Source organism: Bos indicus x Bos taurus, chromosome 18 (genome assembly GCF_003369695.1).
Source record: "Bos indicus x Bos taurus breed Angus x Brahman F1 hybrid chromosome 18, Bos_hybrid_MaternalHap_v2.0, whole genome shotgun sequence".
In the NCBI taxonomy this organism is placed as follows: Eukaryota; Metazoa; Chordata; class Mammalia; order Artiodactyla; family Bovidae; genus Bos; species Bos indicus x Bos taurus.
In genome coordinates this window covers 11,577,224-11,596,838 of record NC_040093.1, presented here as the reverse complement: position 1 = coordinate 11,596,838, position 19,615 = coordinate 11,577,224, and the positions used below count along the sequence as shown (strand labels likewise).

General features: G+C 55.8%; 2 protein-coding genes across 8 annotated transcripts in view; one reads left to right on the top strand and one right to left on the bottom strand.

Annotated features, from left to right (window-relative positions):
- The window catches only part of SAE1 (SUMO1 activating enzyme subunit 1), a 62,269-nt gene extending 59,866 nt beyond the window's left edge, over positions 1-2,403 (top strand). For all 4 annotated transcript variants that reach the window (XM_027515359.1, XM_027515360.1, XM_027515362.1 and 1 more), the window contains one exon: positions 1,426-2,403. In XM_027515359.1, the coding sequence (XP_027371160.1) occupies positions 1,426-1,518 (93 nt within the window). In that variant the 3' untranslated portion in view covers positions 1,519-2,403. The remainder of the gene's footprint in view (positions 1-1,425) is intronic.
- Positions 2,404-7,197: 4,794 nt separating this feature from the next.
- BBC3 (BCL2 binding component 3) lies at positions 7,198-16,303 on the bottom strand. 4 transcript variants are annotated; one of them, XM_027515355.1, is made up of 4 exons: positions 16,151-16,303; positions 11,939-12,227; positions 10,313-10,503; positions 7,198-8,315 (listed from the first exon to the last, which is right to left on the bottom strand). In XM_027515355.1, exons 2-4 carry the CDS (start codon positions 12,210-12,212, stop codon positions 8,199-8,201), a joined length of 582 nt encoding a protein of 193 aa, XP_027371156.1. In that variant the 5' UTR covers positions 12,213-12,227; positions 16,151-16,303; the 3' UTR covers positions 7,198-8,198. The 4 variants fall into 4 exon arrangements, with proteins under 4 accessions (XP_027371156.1, XP_027371155.1, XP_027371157.1 ...); XM_027515354.1 differs by lacking the exon at positions 16,151-16,303 and adding an exon at positions 14,946-15,034; XM_027515356.1 differs by lacking the exon at positions 16,151-16,303 and adding an exon at positions 14,304-14,481.
- Between the last annotated feature and the right edge of the window lie 3,312 nt (positions 16,304-19,615).

Genomic DNA, 19,615 nt, shown 5'->3' with positions numbered 1-19,615 from the left:
TACAAGTCTGTTCCCTGGGAATCGTCTGTTCCCCTCCTTCCTTGTATCTTTCCAGACACCACACATTCTAGTCCTGTCCTGTCTCATCCTCCTTCCTTGGGTTTAATCATTCTTCTTTACCTTTCACTGTTGGTGGGCAGTCTCCCCTCCTACAGCACTAGAGGTGAGAGTTGACAGCAGCAGCCTTACCAGGCTCCATGTGAAAATGCGTCGTGCCATCTCCTGGAACGTGGGTTCTTGCGTATGGGATCCACCTGTGTGTCCTTCGACCTGGCTGAGTGCCTGGGGGCCTCAGATATTGGGAAAGGACCTCCTGTTCGAGCAGTAGCAGCTCCCATTTATTGAGAATCTACTCTGTGGCCGGCATGTTACAAGCTGGATCGCGTTTCATACTCACCAGGAACCCTAATAGGCTGAGGCCGTTTGTTTGGGTTTTCCTCTGCAAGCTCAGAGAGCCACCCTCTGACACCAGGTCAACACCTCCTCTCCAGAAGAACAGTTTGTTCCAGAGTAAGCACTTGGAATAGGTATAATCATCTCCATTTTACAGACGAGGACTGGAATTGGCGCTTAGTTCAAGGAGGAGAGGTTCAGGGCCCAGCTTTGTAAAGGCAGGCCTGCCTGAGGAGTGACTGACTGCATGGAGCTCCCGGGCACCTTGGCAGGTTGCAGTTTGCGTGGGTGATGTTCTCCTCTTTAAACAGTAACCCTTCTTGGGTTGAGAATGTCTTAGAAAACTCACTGTCACCTCTGGACCTTGCCCTGGTCCACACAGGTCACTCGTGGTCCAGCATGTAATCCCAGGGACTGTCACTCCATCTCTTAAAAGTGCTCTGACCTGTTAACCCGATGAAATGATGACCATTTCCATGGCCGACTAGAATCTCCCAGGCCCTCTGGATGCCCACCCTGGTGTGTCCCGTGGAGGGCCAGCAGCACTGCCTTCCCCTGGGAGTGTCGGTGTGTGTCCCCCCAGGTGACAGAGGCTGTGCTCCCAGATGGGTCAGAATGATCATTCACTGCCTTTCTCAGTGGAATGTTCATAAGTAATTATTACGGCCATTTGCCATTGGTGCTTCTCTGAGTTAAGCATTGTTTTAGATATTGGAGGTAAAGCATCTCTCTTAATCCCCAGGATAAAACAGTTGTTGTTTTCATTTTACGCGGGGAACGTAAAGGTCTGAGAGGCTAAATGGTCTGCTCAAGGGCACACAGCTGGTAGGGGACAGAGTGCAGGGACAGGAGAGTCACAGTCAGAACTGTTTTCTGACCTGGCCAAACAGCCCCTGGGGAGCAAAGTCGGCCTCTTTCGAGAACCACTCTCCACGTTGCTTTGGGAAGGTCTCGGTTCAGGGGTCTATTCTCTTTTCTCCCTCGTATCCCCTTTTAAGCACTTGAGCTGAACCTTCTTATTTCCCTCCGCAGGCCCTGTCTCAGAGGGACCCCCCTCACAACAACTTCTTCTTCTTCGATGGCATGAAGGGGAACGGGATTGTGGAGTGCCTGGGCCCCAACTGAACCCAAGACTCTGCGGCCCCAGAGATGCTGACCGCACGGCGCCCTTGTGCGATCGATCCCCTCCCCTCCCCCATGAAGGCCTCTCCAGGCGAGGGAAAAACCAAGTCACTGAACCAGTACCAACCATTTCCTGTGAGGCACGAGGCTGCGCAGCACTAGTGGCTGCACAGGGGCCTGGGTCCTGACAGTCTCCTCCTCGCCCCAGGCCTCCCAGCTCGCCTGCGCGGCCAGTTCCTGGAAGTCCCCAGCCAGGAACCAGCACACTTGGTTGCCTAGGAGCCTCTCGCCACCTTCTTGTCCTCAGTCCCCACCTGATGTCACACAGCGAGGAGCGTGACTTCAGGTGGGGAATAATGCCCTGGGCCGTGAAACCACACGTCAGAACCACAGTTCCAAGTGTAGACAGGTGCCCTTAAGAGAGCCAAAAACATGGCGGGCGGAGTGTATCTCCACCAAAGGTTGAAGCTCTGCGAAACAACAGGTGCCATCTGGTGTGCTGTTCTTGAGTTTTAGTTTAGGATTAGTTGAGTTCCAGCCTGGATTTTGAAAGAGAGGAAGTATTACCAAATTCTCTTGGGTATTAGGGTGAGGCCTTGCCAGTGGAATATTAATGGGAAAGCTTGTTTAAAAAGGCAGATTCCTGGGTCCCACCCTTGGGAAGCCAGCCTGACTCTTTGGCTTTGAGGTGGGACGGGGGAGCCGGCCTGTCTTCCTGCAGAGCCCCTCACAGGTGAAGGCAGTCGTGCTGCAGGCTGTCGCATTGAAGGGCTGTGTTGGTCCTTCTTGTTACCCCCCTGAATCGCAGCTGTTCGTGTGTTTTTTATATTTTCTATATTTCTTTGGTTCTTCAAAAAGGAATGATAGAAATAAAGTTATTTGCTTTAAGATTTGTTTTTCTTCCATGTGAGAAACTTCTTCCTCTGACAGGGAGCAATGGCCTGTTTAAACCTGAAGATGTATCCCTGGATGCTTGAACACAACACCGAGGCCCTCCCCTCTGTCACCATTCCTGCCACTGTTTTCCTGAGCAATGCAGCAAAAGTTAGCATGCTCGTATTCTAAAGCACATAGAAGCTTGAGTCTTGTTGTCAAATAATTCCGTTAAGTAGTGGCTGTTCGCAGTGACAGCAATTGTAATGTAATAATAGTGGGAAAGGAGTAAAAGTGAGCAGTGATCTCATAGCAGTTAAGTGAGACCGAAGTAAAATGCCCCAAGTCCCACAGCTGGACGGGTCAGAGCGGTCGCTGGAGTGCCAAATGTATCTTTACTCAGCGGCCCGAGCGTGTGTCCACCTGGAATGCGTTCCTCACCCACACTTGGCTTTCTCCCCATATGTAAATTGGCTGGTTAGAATGAATAAATCAGCTTCTCTGTTTCAGCCCTGTTGATGTCAGTGAGAAAAGAAAAGCACGGATCTCCTCTGGGAGGAGGGACTCAATTCTCCCCCCTCCTGGTTCTCTCTGCCCCCTCCTGAGGTGAGGCTAGGCTCTATTTCTGGAGCAGCCCTTTTCTGGGCCCTAGAGTGTTGAATCAGGGGTTCCTTGCAAAAATTTCACAGGGTCTTGGAAAATCTGAGCTAATTACACCCTTTATTTTGCAATGTGGGGCGTCGGTCACAAGGGGGAGCAGACGGGTCTGGATGGATTAAAAACAAAACTGTCTTAGAATCTTCTCTGCAACTTTTCAAACTTTTCCACCCCTGTACCTGTAATGGCAGAGACTTGAGTGACCCCGAAATGACCCCTTGGGAATCTGGAGGGTGGTGCTGAAAACTTCCAGCCCTGGACAAGAAAAAGGCTTAATTCGCCTTGCTTTCAGATTTCATATTTTTCCATATTACAAGTTGGTGTTACCTTAAGAATAGATTTCCCTGAGTCTCCAGGAAGTCCACGGTGATTATCCTGTGGGTTCAAACACCTCGGGACATGCAGCCCACTTGGGAAGAAGGATCCTGTCTGAAGGTAGCGTATGTTTGGTGGGGGAGGTGCTGAAGTTAGCAAATGAAATGGTTCTGCCAGGCCTCTCCACTCCATACCCCACTTCTCTTGTCTCTGGTGTGCGTAATAACCAAACTTAGGTTCTCAGTGGTTGAACATTCTAGTGAACAGGTGGCTACTCAGAAAAGAGCCTCCCTTGTCTTAGACGTTAAGAATCCACCTGCCAATGCAGGCGACCTGCATTCGATCCCTGGTCCAGGAAGACCCTACATGCTGCGGAGCGGCTATGCTGGAGCGCCACAGCTGCTGAGCCCAAATTCCAGAGCCCCTGAGCTGCAGCTGGAGGAGGCTGGTGCACAGCAGCAAAGACCCAGCGCGGCCAAAAATCGTAAACTTTTGGCCCCATCACAGCCTTACAGTCCATGGTTTCCCTTTCCACTGCGGACCCTTTTTTTCAGTTTCTTGCATTTTATTGAAAAGTATAAATGTCCCATCTATTGAGGTGTCCCCTACTTGGCCCTCCACAGGTAGGGAAATGTAAGTTTATGTATTAGTTGGCAAAGAGTGTAATAACAGCTGAAGTCCTCACACGACCCACTTGATACCTTTCAAAATAATGAGACTTCAGCTAAATTGCTTGAATCCTCACAGCAACTATGGGGGTAGATACTGTTGTACCCATAGCACAGATAAGGCAACAGCCTCACCCACCCAAGTCTGGCGTAAATAGAGAAAAAATTTTTTTCCTTTTATTTCTGACTGTTTAAAGCAAAAAATACATGTCTAAGGACGTCCCTGCAGGGGGACCTGGGTTTGAGCCCTAGTCAGAAAACTAAATCCTGCAAGCCACAGCTAAGACCTGGCACAGACCAGTAAGTACATATTTTTTAAAAAGTTAATACTTGTGGGCATTTGTAAGGGGTGTTGATATGCTCCGTATGACAACTACAGCATGAAATGATGGGGAGAAGAGGGTTAGCAGGGCTGTGTGTTGGCAGAGCTTCTGCGCTGTAAGTGACGTGACAATCCATAAATAACGAATAGGTAAGGATATGTTTGTGATCCCGGGAGCAATACTAAAAGATGCTGATACACCTAAAGATAAGTTTAAAAGAAAGTATTCAAATAATCCAAGAGGAGGCAGGAGAGAGGAAACACAAAAACCTGATGAAGAGAAAACAAGAAAACGACCTGATCCAAACAGATCAATAGTTCAACGAGGGGACTTCTCTGGTTGTTCAGGGGTCAGGACTCCCAGCTCCCACTGGGCGTGGGTGCAATCCCTCCCTGGTCGGGGAACTAGGATCCCACAAGACTTGTGACACAACCAACATGCTCCCCGCCCCCTCCCCCCCCCCCCAAAAAAAAAAAACCTTGGGGCCTTGGGCCCTGTGTGTATGTAAGCATGAAGGAAATACAGAGAGGCACAAGGTGAATACCCAGTACCCATCCACCATCATTTCGCTACTTGCTGTTTCTGCTCACCATTATTTGCTGTTTATTCATCGTGATAAATTTCAAGTTTATTCCAGTTCACTGCTGTGTGTTGTATTGTGTGACAGCAGACTTGATTTACCCTTCAAACTGATGGCTCTTGCTACTTAGATGGTGGCTTTGTGTCTTGCCAACCCTTGGACACCTGTGCACGTCCCCTTCTTTTTATTTATTTCTGGCTGTGCTGGGTCTTCGTTGCTGCACAGGCTCTTTTCTATTTGCGGAGAGTGGGGGCTCCTTCCTAGTTGCGATGCTTGAGCTTCTCTTGTGGAGCACGGGCTCTAGGGTGTGCCGGCTTCAATTGCTGTGGCACGTGGGCTCAGTAGTTGCGGCTCCCGGGCTCCAGAGCACGGGCTTAGTTGCTCGGTGGCATGTGAGATCCTCCCAGATCAGGGGATCGAAGCCGCTTCTCCTGCACTGGCAGGTGGATTCCTTACTGACCCACCAAGAAAGCCCCGAACATCCACTTGTGAAGGAGACACCCAGGAAGGCGCTTATTGCCATAGGCAGGTACATCCTCAGCTTGACAAGCTTTTGCCAAATTCCTGTCCAAATGATGGTTCGCGTTTCCGTTTCCCTCAGCCTGCCCTTTGAGAAGAGCCACTTCCGGGGAATGCCCTGGTGGTCCAGTGGTTAGGACGCTGCTCTTCCACTACAGCGGGTGCACATTCGATCCCTGGTTGGGAAACAAAGGTCCATGTGCACCACACCCCCACCAAAAAAAAAAACATTTTCTCTGAACTGCCCCTTTACTGGGATACCCAGGGGAAGGGGCAAGGCTGGGGTCTGAGCCTGTCTGGGCCAGTCCTCTGGAAGATGCCACAGGAGAAACATTTGGCCCATTACCCTGTTTTCCAGAAGATAGCAGTAGCAGCGCCCCTTCTTATATTTTCCTTTTTGTGGGGGGCGGCCATACCACTTTGCTCTTGGGATCTTAGTTCCCCTGACCAGAAATGGAACATGGGCCCCCTGCAGTGGAAGTGAGGCATCCTAACCACTGGCCCACCGGGGAAATCCCTCCCCTTCTTGTATTAATTCAACACAGGGCTTTTGTGTTTTTAATTTGGCTGCACCTAGTTGTGACATGCAGGAATTTTGGCACTTGGGATCTAGTTCCCTGACCAGGGATCGAACCCAGGCCCCCTGCATTGGGAACGCGGAGTATTAACCACTGGATCGCCAGGGAAGTCCCTCCCCTTGTATTAATTCAACACAGGGTTTTAACACTAGATTAGAGTGTCAGACTTTATTTTTTGGGACTCCAAAAATCACTGCAGATGGTGACTGCAGCCATGAAATTAAAAGACGCTTACTCCTTGGAAGGAAAGTTATGACCAACCTAGATAGCATATTGAAAAGCAGAGACATTACTTTGCCAGTAAAGGTCCGTCTAGTCAAGACTATGGTTTTTCCAATAGTCATGTATGGATGTGAGTGTTGGACTGTGAAGAAAGCTGAGCGCCGAAGAATTGATGCTTTTGAACTGTGGTGTTGGAGAAGACTCTTGAGAGTCCCTTGGGCTGCAACCAGTCCATTCTGAAGGAGATCAGCCCTGGGATTTCTTTGGAAGGAATGATGCTAAAGTTGAAACTCCAGTACTTTGGCCACCTCATGCGAAGAGTTGACTCATTGGAAAAGACTCTAATGCTGGGAGGGATTGGGGGCAGGAGGAGAAGGGGATGACAGAGGATGAGATGGCTGGATGGCATCACTGACTCAATGGACGTGAGTCTGAGTGAACTCCGGGAGTTGGTGATGGACAGGGAAGCCTGGCGTGCTGCGATTCATGGGGTCGCAAAGAGTCGGACATGACTGAGCGTCTGAACTGAACTGAACTGGAGGGTGCTTTGGCTTCCCAAGTGTCACTGGCGGTGAAGAACCTGCCTGCCAGTGCCCACCAGGTCTATCTCAGGACTGACACATTCCCCGGGGCTCCTCACGGTGGGACTTCTGAGTAAGTTAAAGGTCATTCACTCATTCTGTGAATCTTGAGCCCCCTGATGTTTTATCCAATAGGAATAAAGTGAGAAAGTCCCCCCAAAGCCCTGTCTTTGCAGGGCTTAGCTTTTAGTGGGAGCCCAGGTGGGGTGCATGAAGGTTGGGCTCCCACAATGGCACAGAGCCATCTTTTAACCAGAGTGACAGACACCCCAGGGTGCTCCAGGCACCACCCACCCACCTCCTCCCAGCAAAGGGTCACAGGCTGGGCCCAGGCCCCGCCGCGGGGAAGGACAGCTGACAAGAGTATCCACTGTTCCAATCTGATTTTATTGAAAAGGAAACATACAAAAATCATGTACAAAAAAAATTAACCAAACATGTACAGAAAATTCATTCCGGTATCTACAGCAGCGCATATACAGTATTTTACAGGCTGGGCCATCCCTCCCCACTCCCAGACTCCTCCCTCTTCTGAGATTTTCCCCCCCTCCCTGACTCCCCGTCTTCCCCCAGCGCTTCGCCCTGGGGACTAAGGCTGGGGTGGCTTCCGCCAAAATATCCCACCCCCCAAATGAATGCCAGTGGTCACGCGTGCTCTCTCTAAACCTATGCAATGGGATTGATGGGGGGGAGCGGGGGGTGGTCACGGGCAGAGCACAGGATTCACAGTCTGGGCCCCTCCTGGCCACCCACCCCCAGATGAAGGTGAGGCAGGCATGCCCACCACCTACCGGCTGGCTCAGGGAAGATGGCTGGGCGCTGGGCCGGGGCACCCGTCAGGACGCACCCCACTCTCTGGCTCCAGGAGGCTAGTGGTCACGTTTGGCTCATTTGCTCTTCATGGGCCCCCTCCCCAGGAGGAGGGGGGGAAGCACCAGGGGCCTGAGGCCAGGCCCAAAGTGAAGGAGCGCCGGGGGGAGAGACCCCCGCTCCCCAGTGTCACCGCTGCAGCTGGAATGGGCAGCCAGCACCAGCAGCCTTTCCTGAGATGGTGGTGGGCAGCAGAGGGAGGCAGCTCAGGCCCTGCCCCCTTGGTCCCCGCCGCCTTCAGACGCCAAGTCCGTCAGCCCTCTCTCCCCTGGCCCCTCAGCCAGGGGCCCAGGAGTCCACGTCTCCATCAGTGCTCCCCGGGGCTACGCCAGGGCTGGGTCGGGAGTGGCTGCCCTGGCCCGCCCCTGGGTCGGGCAGGGCTGTAGTCCAGTATGCTACATGGTGCAGAAAGAGTCCCCCGCGCTGGCCAGGGCATCAGGAGTTGGGAGGGTCCTGCCCCCCTGGGTCCCCGACGTCCACCGGGCGGGTACAGGCACCTAATTGGGCTCCACCTCGGGGGCTCCGCGGCCCCCGGGAAAGGGCAGGAGTCCCATGATGAGATTGTACAGGACCCTCCAGGGTGAGGGGCGGTGTCGCTGCCGCTCCTCTTGTCTCTGGGGAAAGGGAGCAGACAGGAAGTTAGACGGGCTAGAGCCGGACAGGTGGGTGGGGCGCGCAAGGGGGTCAGGCTGAAGGGCAGCGAGGCAGGAGGCATAGACCCTCCACCAACCTGCTCAGGGCGGTACTGTTATTATCGTTCATTGGGTCATCTCCTGGCCTGGAAGAGACTAGGAGGGACAGGATGTGGACGAGGCCCTCAGCATAGGGCCCGTGGGTATCAGCTCTGATCTCCTAGTTCCTGGTCTCCAGATGAAGACAGTCACTCGACCGAAGTCACCCAGGCTTGAGGGGTAGGCTGGACCACAGCCCACCTGCCCTCCCATTGAAAGCTGATGAGACACACAGAAGGGAGCATAGAGTCCCCCTGTCTCAGTGATTCTAGAACACTCTGTGTAAGAACCGGGAACTATTCAGTGCTGAAGCTGTACAGAAATATGTTTGGGTCAAGCAAACCCCCAGCCCTTTCCCGAGTGGCAGGATAAAGGCTGGGGGCAGCCTCCGGGACTGTCGCAGCTCCACAATGCTAGAAAAGGGAGAACGAAGAAAGCTAGATACAAGAAAAAGTTGCCCTCCAATAAAAATCAACAATACTCAATACTTATGGAGAGCTACAGTTCTCTCCACTCTGTGCTGAGTGCAGGCCTAGGTCCTGTGCCAAGGAACTAATCTCATCCCCACCAGATGGGAAGAAGAAACCCATTTTACAGATGCGAACAAGAAGGTCAGATCAACCATGCTAATCTTACTGGGTGCCTGGGGGTGTGCTGCCTGGTACCAATCTGTCTCTGCCTCAGTCCCCACCGAATTTTCCAGCCAGGAGAAGGTGACCAAGGGGTCACATGAGATTGGCAGAAATGCCACCGTCCCACTGTAGAGTGCCACTTGGCATAGTCACCTTGCTGAGCAAGCCAACTATTATTTACCAAGGCTAGGGGCTGGCAGACCACCCAGGTATCTACTGTGGAGACATGTGTGTGCCTGGAGATACGCATTTTTTGGAACAGCCAAAAGAAATAACAATAAAATTAAATTACATTAAAAAATTTGAGACACTTCTGGAATATCCTAAATACCCACCAATGAGAAAATGAAGATGGATACTACATGGTGATCCAACAGAATGCTACGCTATGTGGCAGTGAAAATGAATGAACTGAAGCTCCCTTGCCCGTGGATGTATCTCAAGCACAACACTGAGGGGGTGGGAGCAGCTTTGAGAACACACCAGATCACGTTTATTAGCTCTGAAACGCCTGGCAATCCTAAGTATTGTTTGTGGCCTGGTGAATGTGTTGTAAAAGAATCAACACCTACAGACCAATGGGACAAGCCAATCTGTGAGGTTTCCTTTGAAAGGGGGGGGGGGGGGGTCAAGGGGCTTCGCAACATCCGGTTTTTGTTTTTTGCCTCGAATAAGCAAGCAGTGTGGCTGTAATGTTCAGGTTGGACAGAGCTGGGTGGTGGGCGCCCCGGTGTCTGTTATTCTCCGTTCCACCGCCTTAGGCTTCAAGTATCTGGTAGTAATGAGAGGCCTGGCTGCGGGCCCCGGGGGCGGGGCCTCCGGCGGGGCGGAGCCCCAGGCCCCGCCCCCAGCCCCCCGGGAAGCAGGGTGGCGCGCCGCCGCCGCCGCCGCGCTGGCGGGCGGGAGGGGCGGGCGCGGCCGCGCCGCCGCTGCTGACTCATCGGCTATAAATAGCCCGGGATATATGAGCCGCTCCACCTAGCGCCGCCCTCAGTCCCCACGGCCGCTGGCCCCGGGCGCGCAGCGGCGCTCGCGGACGCTCCGGCCCCGGCCCTCAAGCCGGGCCGTGCCGGCCGCGCCGCGGGCCCTACGGCGGCGGCTCGGCGACCACGCCGCCCCTCCCAGCTGCCTGTCCCCGGCGCGACCCCGCCGCGCAGGGCAGCAGCTGCCGCACATCTGGCTGGGCCGCCGCAGCCCCCTCCCCAGCGGGAAGTCCCACCTGCCGTCTGCCCCTCCCCCAGCACTCACCCGCCGCTCGTATAGCGCGTTGAGGTCGTCCGCCATCCGCCGCAGCTGGGCCCCGATCTCTCGGGCCCACTGCTCCTCCTCCCCCCGGACTCCCGGGGCCGCTTGGGTGGGGCCGCCCGCCAGGGCCCCCGGGGCGCTGGGCACTGGTGATTCCAGGTGCTGCTCCGCGGGCGAGAGTGAAGGCTGAGGACCTGGGAAAAGCCGGGGCTGGGGTCACACCCACCACCCCTCTAAGGTCCTGCAGTGGCCCGGAGGAGGGCCGGCTGGCTAGGACTTGCTTCTCCCTTTTCCCGTCGCCTGACTTCTCTTCGGCTCCCCACCTCATCTCGAGCGATGCCACTTTGCCCTCTTAAGAGCTAGATGTTTTAGCTCCTACTTCCCGGGGGAGAACAAAAGTGCTGGGGGGGCCTTCCTGGGCTCACCTGTCTAGCCAGCTACCACCCCACTCCCCGTGTTATTCTGGAAGTGCTTCCTCTTATCCTACCGAAGTTGTTTGTTGATGTTTAAGTCGCTCAGTCGTGTCCGACTCTTTTTGCGACCCCATGGACCATGGCCGGCCAAGCTCCTTCCAAAACGATTGCCAAATTTTGACTGCTCTACTCAACCGACAGGGAAACTGAGGCTCCCCCTAGGAAGTGGCCCAAGGTCACACTGGGATACGGTGACTGACTACACCCCGAGTCACAAGCCTCAGGTCTCCTGCCCTCTAGTGTCCAACCACAGTGAGGCCACACCCCCGGATGTGGCAGAGGCCTGGAAACCCAGAAGGCCGGCCTGTGGCCCCCTGTGAGCCTGGAGGATAGGATGCGGGACGTCCCCACGCATTTTCTGAGTTCCTCTGACGACTCTTTCTCCCTCTGTCACGCCGGGTCCTGGCTTGAGGGATCCCTGAGAACTAACCTCAGGGCCTCAGTTTCCATGCCTGTCACTCTGGTCTAGGAACCGGGTCTCCTCCAGCCTCCGCTGGCCAGGGAAGTCTGCCCTCTCCTGACCTCTCCGGGCTCCGGGGACAGGTGGGGAGGGGAGTGGAGACAACCTCTCCCTTGCCAGCGTGCGGGCCGGCCGGGCACCACGGAGTTAACAGCCCAGCAGGCAGGGGACCTTTAACCCTTCCCTCCCCAAGACCCGCCCCCCCCTACCCTTTCCCCCAGACAATGGACCCTCCCCCTCCTTCCTCCTCTCTGACTGCAGAGAGGGCGGGCCCTGGTCAAAGAGATGCAGATAAAGGCACCAGGCCACCCTCGACCCCTCCCCGAAGTCCTGAGAGTGACAGTCCCCTCTGCCCACACTCTTTCCAGCTGCAGTCCTCAAGAGGCTCCCGGGGACCCAGAACTGGAGAGGGTGGGGGGCTGGAAAACAGCTGTTGCCCCGGGCCCGGAAAAGGCAGTGGGCTGCAGCTCGCGGACTGCAGTCCGATTCCAGGAGGGACTTCCCAGTCGGCCTCCCCCCACCCCCCAGCCTCCCACTCCGTCTTCCTGCTTCTTGCAACACAAAGACCACACTGGCCACACCCTCCCAGTGGCCCCGCCGGCTCACCACCTCCCCCGACTCGCTCCCCTTTCCCGGGTTCCTCGGGGTCTCTCTTTCCCCAGCTCCCGGCATCTCGGGTTGGGGGCAGGCACTCACCGTCGGGTCGCGGGCCTCGGGGCCGGCTGCGGGGACCCCCAGGCCAGCGGGGGGCCCCCAGGGCGGCGGTGACGGCGGGCGGGGCGGTGGGGGCGCAGAGGTAGGCGGCGGGCAGCAGGGCGGGGGCGGCGGGGGCAGCAGGCAGGCCGGGTTCGCAGAGGCCGCAGGACACCGCCGAGGGCACCAGGCGGCTGAGCGGGAAGGGGCGCGGGCCGTCGCGGGCCAGGCCCTCTACGGGCTCCGGGGAGCTGCCCTCCTGGCGTGCTCGGGCCATGGCGCTCCCTGGGGCCTGCGGGACAGGGCAGACGGGCGCGGTCAGCAGCGGGGCAGTGCAGGGGGAGCCCCACAAGGTACACAGGGTACCCCACTTCTGCCCGCACGGCGGGCTGGGGCAGCCCACGAGGGTCCACGACACACAGAGCTGTGATGGAGGGAGCTGTAGGTGTGTGTGATGGCCCCTCAGACAGCCCCCTCCCCAGGCTGACCCCAGGCCCAGCCAACCCAGACAGCCTCCCCCAAACGTGGTGACCAGCACACAGGAGGGACCAGGGACAACATGGTGACCGGCATACAGAAGGGACCAGGGATGAGGAGGCACAGGACGGTTCTCATAGCAAGGACAGGGGCTCACGCAGGTCCCAGACTCGTGGGCCTGTCAGCAGTGTGTGTATAAGGGCTGACAGCCCCCTAACACAAACTCACCCAACCTGGGACTCACAAAGGGCCTGGGCTGGCAGGGTTAACTTTTGGAACACAGCGATGGGCACGCGCGCACGCGCGCACACACACACACACACACACACACACACACACACACGGAGGGCAGCCAGGCACTGCGATTGCTCCCACAACAAACACCAGGACTCACACAGGACCAAGAGGAGGTGTATGTGGAGCGAACACAACGCACACACAGGACTCAAGCAGGACTAGCCCGCCCGACCTCCCACCAGGCCTCCTATTTGCACCCCAAGACACCGAAAGGTCCCAGGACACACACACACACACAGACCACGGAACAGCTATCCACACACTGCATGCTGGCTGGTACACCCCATCTCAAAAACACAGATACGCAAACTGTCAGGATGTCACCCACTGACCCGCTGTTAATATACCCACAGAGCCACAGAGACTCACAATGTGGCCGTCACAAGCACAGACAGAAACACATACCAGCTAGGGCACTGTCCCTTCTCAGGCACACGTGCCCCTCCCCGTAACGCACCCGCAATAGATAAGACCTACACCCCTCAGGACTCACACACATATCAACACAAAACAGACCTCCGTGGACACACAGGGAGCTGTACAACTGCAACACACCCACTTGTCACCAACTCTTAGGTCCCGGGACACATGTAAAGCAGGCACACATGTCATGAGATCCGGATGAACCACCGCATGCCAGCAGCAACACGGAAACACAACAGCAGACATCAGCCTACCCTCCTCCCCGAACCTCCAAACACCATTACCAACTGTCAGCCCTGGACACACGCGCGCACACACACTACAGCTAATCCCACACTGGCCTGGCAGGGCGCACACCTGAAGCACCCTCAGAAAACACTGGTCTCACGTGACTGACATAAACACTACACACACACACAGCCCACATGACACACACGAGCCAGCCGATCACAGAGACAAGCCCCTCAGACTCAACACACACACTCTCTCTCTCTCACAACACACACACACACACACACACACACACACACACACACACACACACACGGGCTCAGACACATCCCTGTACAAGAGGCTGCCAGCAGCATCTACTGACTTTCTACTCAGACCCCACAGAGCCTAGCTCCTCAATTCCCAGACGCGATGCCAGACACACAAGCCAAACACAGACTGAGACAACCCCCCACCATACACACACACACACACACACGACGCAGAACTCACACAGACACCTGGACAGAAAACAGACATCCGCAAACGCTGAGCTGAGCCAGATGCCCTGGAGATAGACACAGATACAGTCCACACTGACAAGACACACAAGCACTCACAAACACAGCCCGTCGGGCAAGACGCACACGTAAACACACAAACAGTTCACTCAGGCAACGCGCACACACACTATAGCGCAAGCAGGCAACCAGGAGCCACAGACTCACCCCCAAACAGCACACACAGACAACTCTCAGAGAGAACACACACAAGTACACCACACATCAACAGAGCGCCCAGCCCTCAGGCGCGGCAGCACACACGGAGAGAACCCCCTCACACACACAGGGGGACGGCGCCGCACACCCCGACGGGGCCACAGTCCCAACATGCCCCGGGACTGGCACAACCACTCCCTGCAGACCCCAGCACAAACTCGGAGCCAGACACGCGCACACACCCAGGCGAGACACCTGCAGATCCACCACCCCGCACACGCGCGCTCCCACGGCGGGCCCAGACGCCCCCCTGCGCTGTCAGAGTCCCCCCACCCCCCACGCCGCCGCCGCCACGTGCGCCCGCCCCGCCCGCCAGGCGAGCGCGGGGCCAATAACCGGCTGTTGCTGGGGCGCAGCCCCCGCCCGCAGGAGCCGCAGACTCCACGGCCCGCGAGCCGCCCCCTGTCGCCGCCCCCAGCGGGCGCGCGCCCGGGGTGTGGCTGCCCCTCCACGCCGTCCCCCCCACCCCCACCCCCACCCCCCGCCCCTCCGGGACTGCAGGGGCCGGGGCAGTCCGGGGCGACTTACTTCCCCGGGCCCGCACTGGCCACCAGGGGGCGCTGCCGAGCCCGCACCCCATTGTTTGTAAACAAACCCGCCGGACCGCGGAGGCACCTGCGCTCTTGGACCCTCAGTGCCTCCCGCCCAGGGACCCCAGCCTCGTGGAGGGTGGGGAGGGCAGGGAGAGAGGGGAGCCCGGTGTGGGGACGCAGCGCGCCCTGCCCCCGCACTGTCTATCCGAGTGCACTCCCGCCACCTCCTCCAGGGAGCCCACCCGGCCTGGCCAATCGCGGCTGGCGGGGACTCGGGGTGCGCACACTCACCCCGGGGGCATGAACACGCCGGAGGGGATGGTGATGGGGGGCGGGCGGCTTCCTTCAGGAGGGCGCGCCCGCCGAGCGCCGCTCGCTGCGGCTGCTGCCGCTCTAACTGCAGTGGCTGTTGCTGTTGCTGCCGCAGCTGCTCCTCGAACCTCAGGCGCGTTCGCGTCCTGGACGCTGCTGCTGCTGCTGCTGCTGCTGCTGCTACTGCTTGCTGCTGCTACTATCGCTGTTGCTGCCGCCGCCGCTAGGCGCCCGCTCGCATGTGGCTCGCGCCGCGTCTCAGGCCGCCCGGCTGATCCCGGGCCCGCTCGGAGGCCGCCCCGCCCCGCCCCGCCCCCGCCTGGCGGGTCCCACGCCCCGCCCCCGAGTGACGCCACGGCCGGGCCCGCCCGCCCGCCCGCCGCGGACAAGTCGGGACTTGCAGGCGCGCGCCGCGCCCCCTACCTCGGCGCGGGGGGTTTCCCTGCAGCCGGGGGCGGGGCAAGGCTTGGGCCTGGGGGCGGAGGCGCGCCGATCGGCCGTCCAGGCGGGCGGGACAGCTGGACACACACACACTGACACACTGACACACTGACTGGGACCCACAGACACACACCCCGAGACGTGTATGCGGGCTGACCGTCTGGCGCTCCAGGGTACATAAAGTCACGTGCTGTCAGGGCCACGGGGCCAAGCCCACTCGCAGACACGCCAGATACACTCCCTGGACAGGGGCGTGGACACACAAACTCACGCACTGACGAGGCACTCTCCCATTCAGGCACAAATACATACGTAACATGACTTCCTACCAGTCTCACTGGGACGCAGTGTCACAGACACAGAAGTTGCACAAACACCCGCACCGCTGAGCACACCTAGGCTCACAAACCAATCCTGTTCACAAGCTCTGTTTAGGTACCCACAACACACACACCCACTAAGAGCTTGTCTTGTCGGCACACAGAAACTTCCTGATAGAGCAGGACACACACACACACACACACACACACACGACACCTGTCACTGGGACACCTGGACACACTGCTTGATCTATAGTGTGTAGAAACACCTACAGGGACACACCTCCAGCAGCTCACACACAAACACACCCCCAGCAACTCATAGCTGACACATGAAAACTGTCAGAAATTGACCCTCCCGGACACAGATCAAGCTAGACATAAAAAGACGGACTCCCCCAACAGACAGTCACAAAGTCACACCTGTGACAGGTTCCTAAGTGGCCCACTGCTGGGACACGCTCCAGAAGCATGTGCACCTGTCCGCACTCACCACGAATCTGGTGGGGGACCCAGGGGGAGAAGAAAGCCCCGGGCAGCTGGCACGGGACATGCCCGGGCAGCCTCTGCAGTGGCTCTCACCCGGGGTTTTCTGCCTTTCAGTTCCCTTTCCTTTCTCAGTCTCCCTTCGTCACTCCTTCCCCCACTCTGATGTGGTGAGGTGACGCAAGGTGGTGTCTAAAGGCTCTGGGGCTCTGTCTCCCCTGCACCCTCCATTCCCTTTGCATCACCCCCCAAACCCCACGGCATCATCAGAGGGCAAGGGGCCTCTGAGTGCCCAGCAAAGGGGGGTTCTCAGGGGGTTGTCCAGGTTCTCAAGTTTGGCCAGATGCTTCGATTTCCCAAGAGCAGAAAAGGCAGGTCTCACATGTGATCTCCCTCCTTCAAATACTGGGGACCAGTTCACCCTCCCTCTCTGCTTCCTTTCCTTCATTCATTCAATCATTCATTCATTGACCTTTCCTTCCTTTCTTTCTTCCAGTGTGTTTTATTTTTCTTTTCTTTTTTTCAATTTATTTTTATTTATTTATTTTGGCTGTGCCACCCAGCTTGTGGGATCTTAGTTCCCTGACCAGGGATTGGACTCGGGTCCTTGGCAGTGAAAACAGTGTAGTCCTAACCACTGGACCAGATCATCAGGGAATTCCCCTTCCAAGCTGTGGGTCATGACCCATGTGTGTGAACCATGTATTGTGAAATCACTGGTGTGGATCTTATTCTGAGTTCACTGAGATGTATTTACATATCATAACATTTACTCTTTTTACGTGTATAGTTTGGGGAGTTGGGACAAATGGACACTGTTCCACATCACCACATCCAGATTTGGACCCTGTCTGTCGCCCTCCGCAAGACTTCTCTTGTGCTCCCCCTGTTTTATTTTTTGATATTTTATTTATGTATTTATTTGGCTGTGTAAGGTCTTAGTTGCGGCACACAGGATCTTTGATTGTGGCATGTGAGCCTTTGTTGTGGCATGTGGGTTGCTGCAGGCAAACTCTTAGTTGCCACATGTGGGATCTAGTTCCCTGACCAAGGGTCGAATCCAGGTCCCCTGCATTGAGAGCACGGAGTCTTAGCCACTGGACCACACCAGGGAAATCCCCCCTTGTGCCCCTTTATAGTTAATCCCTTCTGCCTGCAACTTTAGTGGCTCTTGACCAGACTCAAAACAAAACAAAATGATCCCATTTTAAAAATGTTGAAGTCAAAGGAAAATATTGTTTTTGTGAAAATTTTATTATAGCGGTTACATCCCAAGTCACAAAGAAAATGGATGTATTGCTGCCTCTGGATCGAACTTAAAGGCGTTTTAGAAATGCTGCTGTAGACATTTATTAAATGAGATCATGCGTGGAAGTCAGTGAGCACAGTGTCTCGTATGTATGTGCATGTGTATATGCTCACACGGTGTAAGTGCCTAATAAATGTTAACTCCAGGGAGGTTTCCAGGTGATGCTAGTGGTAAAGAATCCACCTGCCAATGCAGGTGATGTAAGAGACATGGGTTTGATCCCTGGGTTGGGAAGGTCCCCTGGAGGAGGTCATGGCAGCCCACTCCAGTGTTCTCGCCTGGAGAATCTCATGGAGGGAAGAACCTGGCAGGCTATAGTCCACGGGTTCACAAAGAATCAGACACGACTGAAGTGACTTGGCACGTGTGCACACACACTGTATCACTAGTATAACTAATTATTGTCAATGTTTGCTCTGGACCTGGCAGTGATGCAATCGGGAGAAAGGCTCATAGACCAGCCTGGACTTCTTATCCACTGGCCAGTGCCCTAAAGCTGCCTTGTCTCTGGCTGGACACCAGGAGGTCAAATGTGCTGGAATGTTCTTCTGAGAAGAAAATGAGGGTGAAGGAATCTGGCTTGGTGAGTAAGGGTGGGAGAGGAGAAGGCCAAGAATCTACCAGGCCACAAGCAGTGGCACCAGTCAGGACCCTTCCCACAATCTAGTCCAGATCCTGTTCCAAATTCTGGTATCCTCTCACCCACCAGACCGGAGGGTCTCAAACTCAAGACCATCATGAAATAAATGAGAGAAATGAGTCCAGTGTAAGACAACAGGGCATGGTGGGGACTGTGGCTAAGTGGAAAAAATATGTGTTTTTTGGAGGCCTACAAAGTCAAAATTAGAAACTATATGAGCAGGCTTGCCTGGCAGTCCAGTGGTTAAGAATCTGTCTTGCAATGCAGGGGACACTGGTTCGATTCCTGGTCTAGGAAGATCTGACATGCTGCGGGGCAACTAAGCCTGTGCGCCACAACTACTGAGCTCGTGCCCTAGAGCCTTGGAGCCGCAACTGCCGAAGCTGATGCGCATAGAGCCTGTGCTGCGTAATGAGAGAAGCCACTGTAAGGAGAAGCCTGAGCACTGAAACTAGCGGCTCCTCCTGCTCACCGTAACTGGAGAAAGTCTGTACAGCAACAAAGACCCAGCACAGCCAAAACTAAAAAAATAAATAAAATTTAAAAACCCTATATGGGGGAAAAAAAAATTGTGACTGGCTGAAGGGCTGCCTTTTTGAGACTCGCATCCTAGGGGCCCAAGGAGGGGTAAGTCCCAACCTCCACTTTCCAGACTAAATTTCCGCCCCCCACCACCCCAGCAGGTCTTCTGAGGGACCCAGGGACTCCCTCCTCTAATTTTCTGAAGAACCATTCCTTCCAACCCTGCCTCTGGTCCCTGCTCCCCTGGAGAGGGGACAGAGGGTTCTGAAGCTCTGAGGGGTCACCAATACCTTTGACAGAGGACGAGCAACAGAGGCAAACAGAGATACAAACAGAGACAGGAAGACCCAGACCAGGGGAGTGGAGGGAGTTGGAAAGAGACCAGGTGGAGAGAAAATAAGAGGGGTCAGGGATGGGTTGGCTGAGGGTGGGGGAGGTCAGGCTTGGCAGAGAGCAAAGTTCTGCTTTTCGGCCCACCGGCACACAGGATCTTAGTTCCCAGACCAGGGATGGAACCCATGCCCCCTGCAGTGGAGGCGCAGAGTCCTAACCACTGGACCGCCAGGGAAGTCCCTAGAGCAGCCTGTTAATCTCCTCTCTACTGACATGTGAGGTCGGATGAGTCTTTGTTGTGGGGACTGTCTGGTGCTTTGTAGGATATTTAGCATTCACCCTGACCTCTATCCCCTGGAGGCCAGTAGCAGCCTCTCCCTTTGTGACAATCAAAAATGTCTGCCAAAATTAAAAAAGTCTGCAAACACTGCTTAATATCACCCACATGCATGCTAAGTCGCTTCAGTTGTGTCCGACTCTTTGCAACCCTATGGACTGTAGCCCGCCAGGCTCTTCTGTCCATGGGATTCTCCAGGCATGAATACTGAAGTGAGTCGCCATGCCCTCCTCCGGGGGATCTTCCCGACCCAGGGACTGA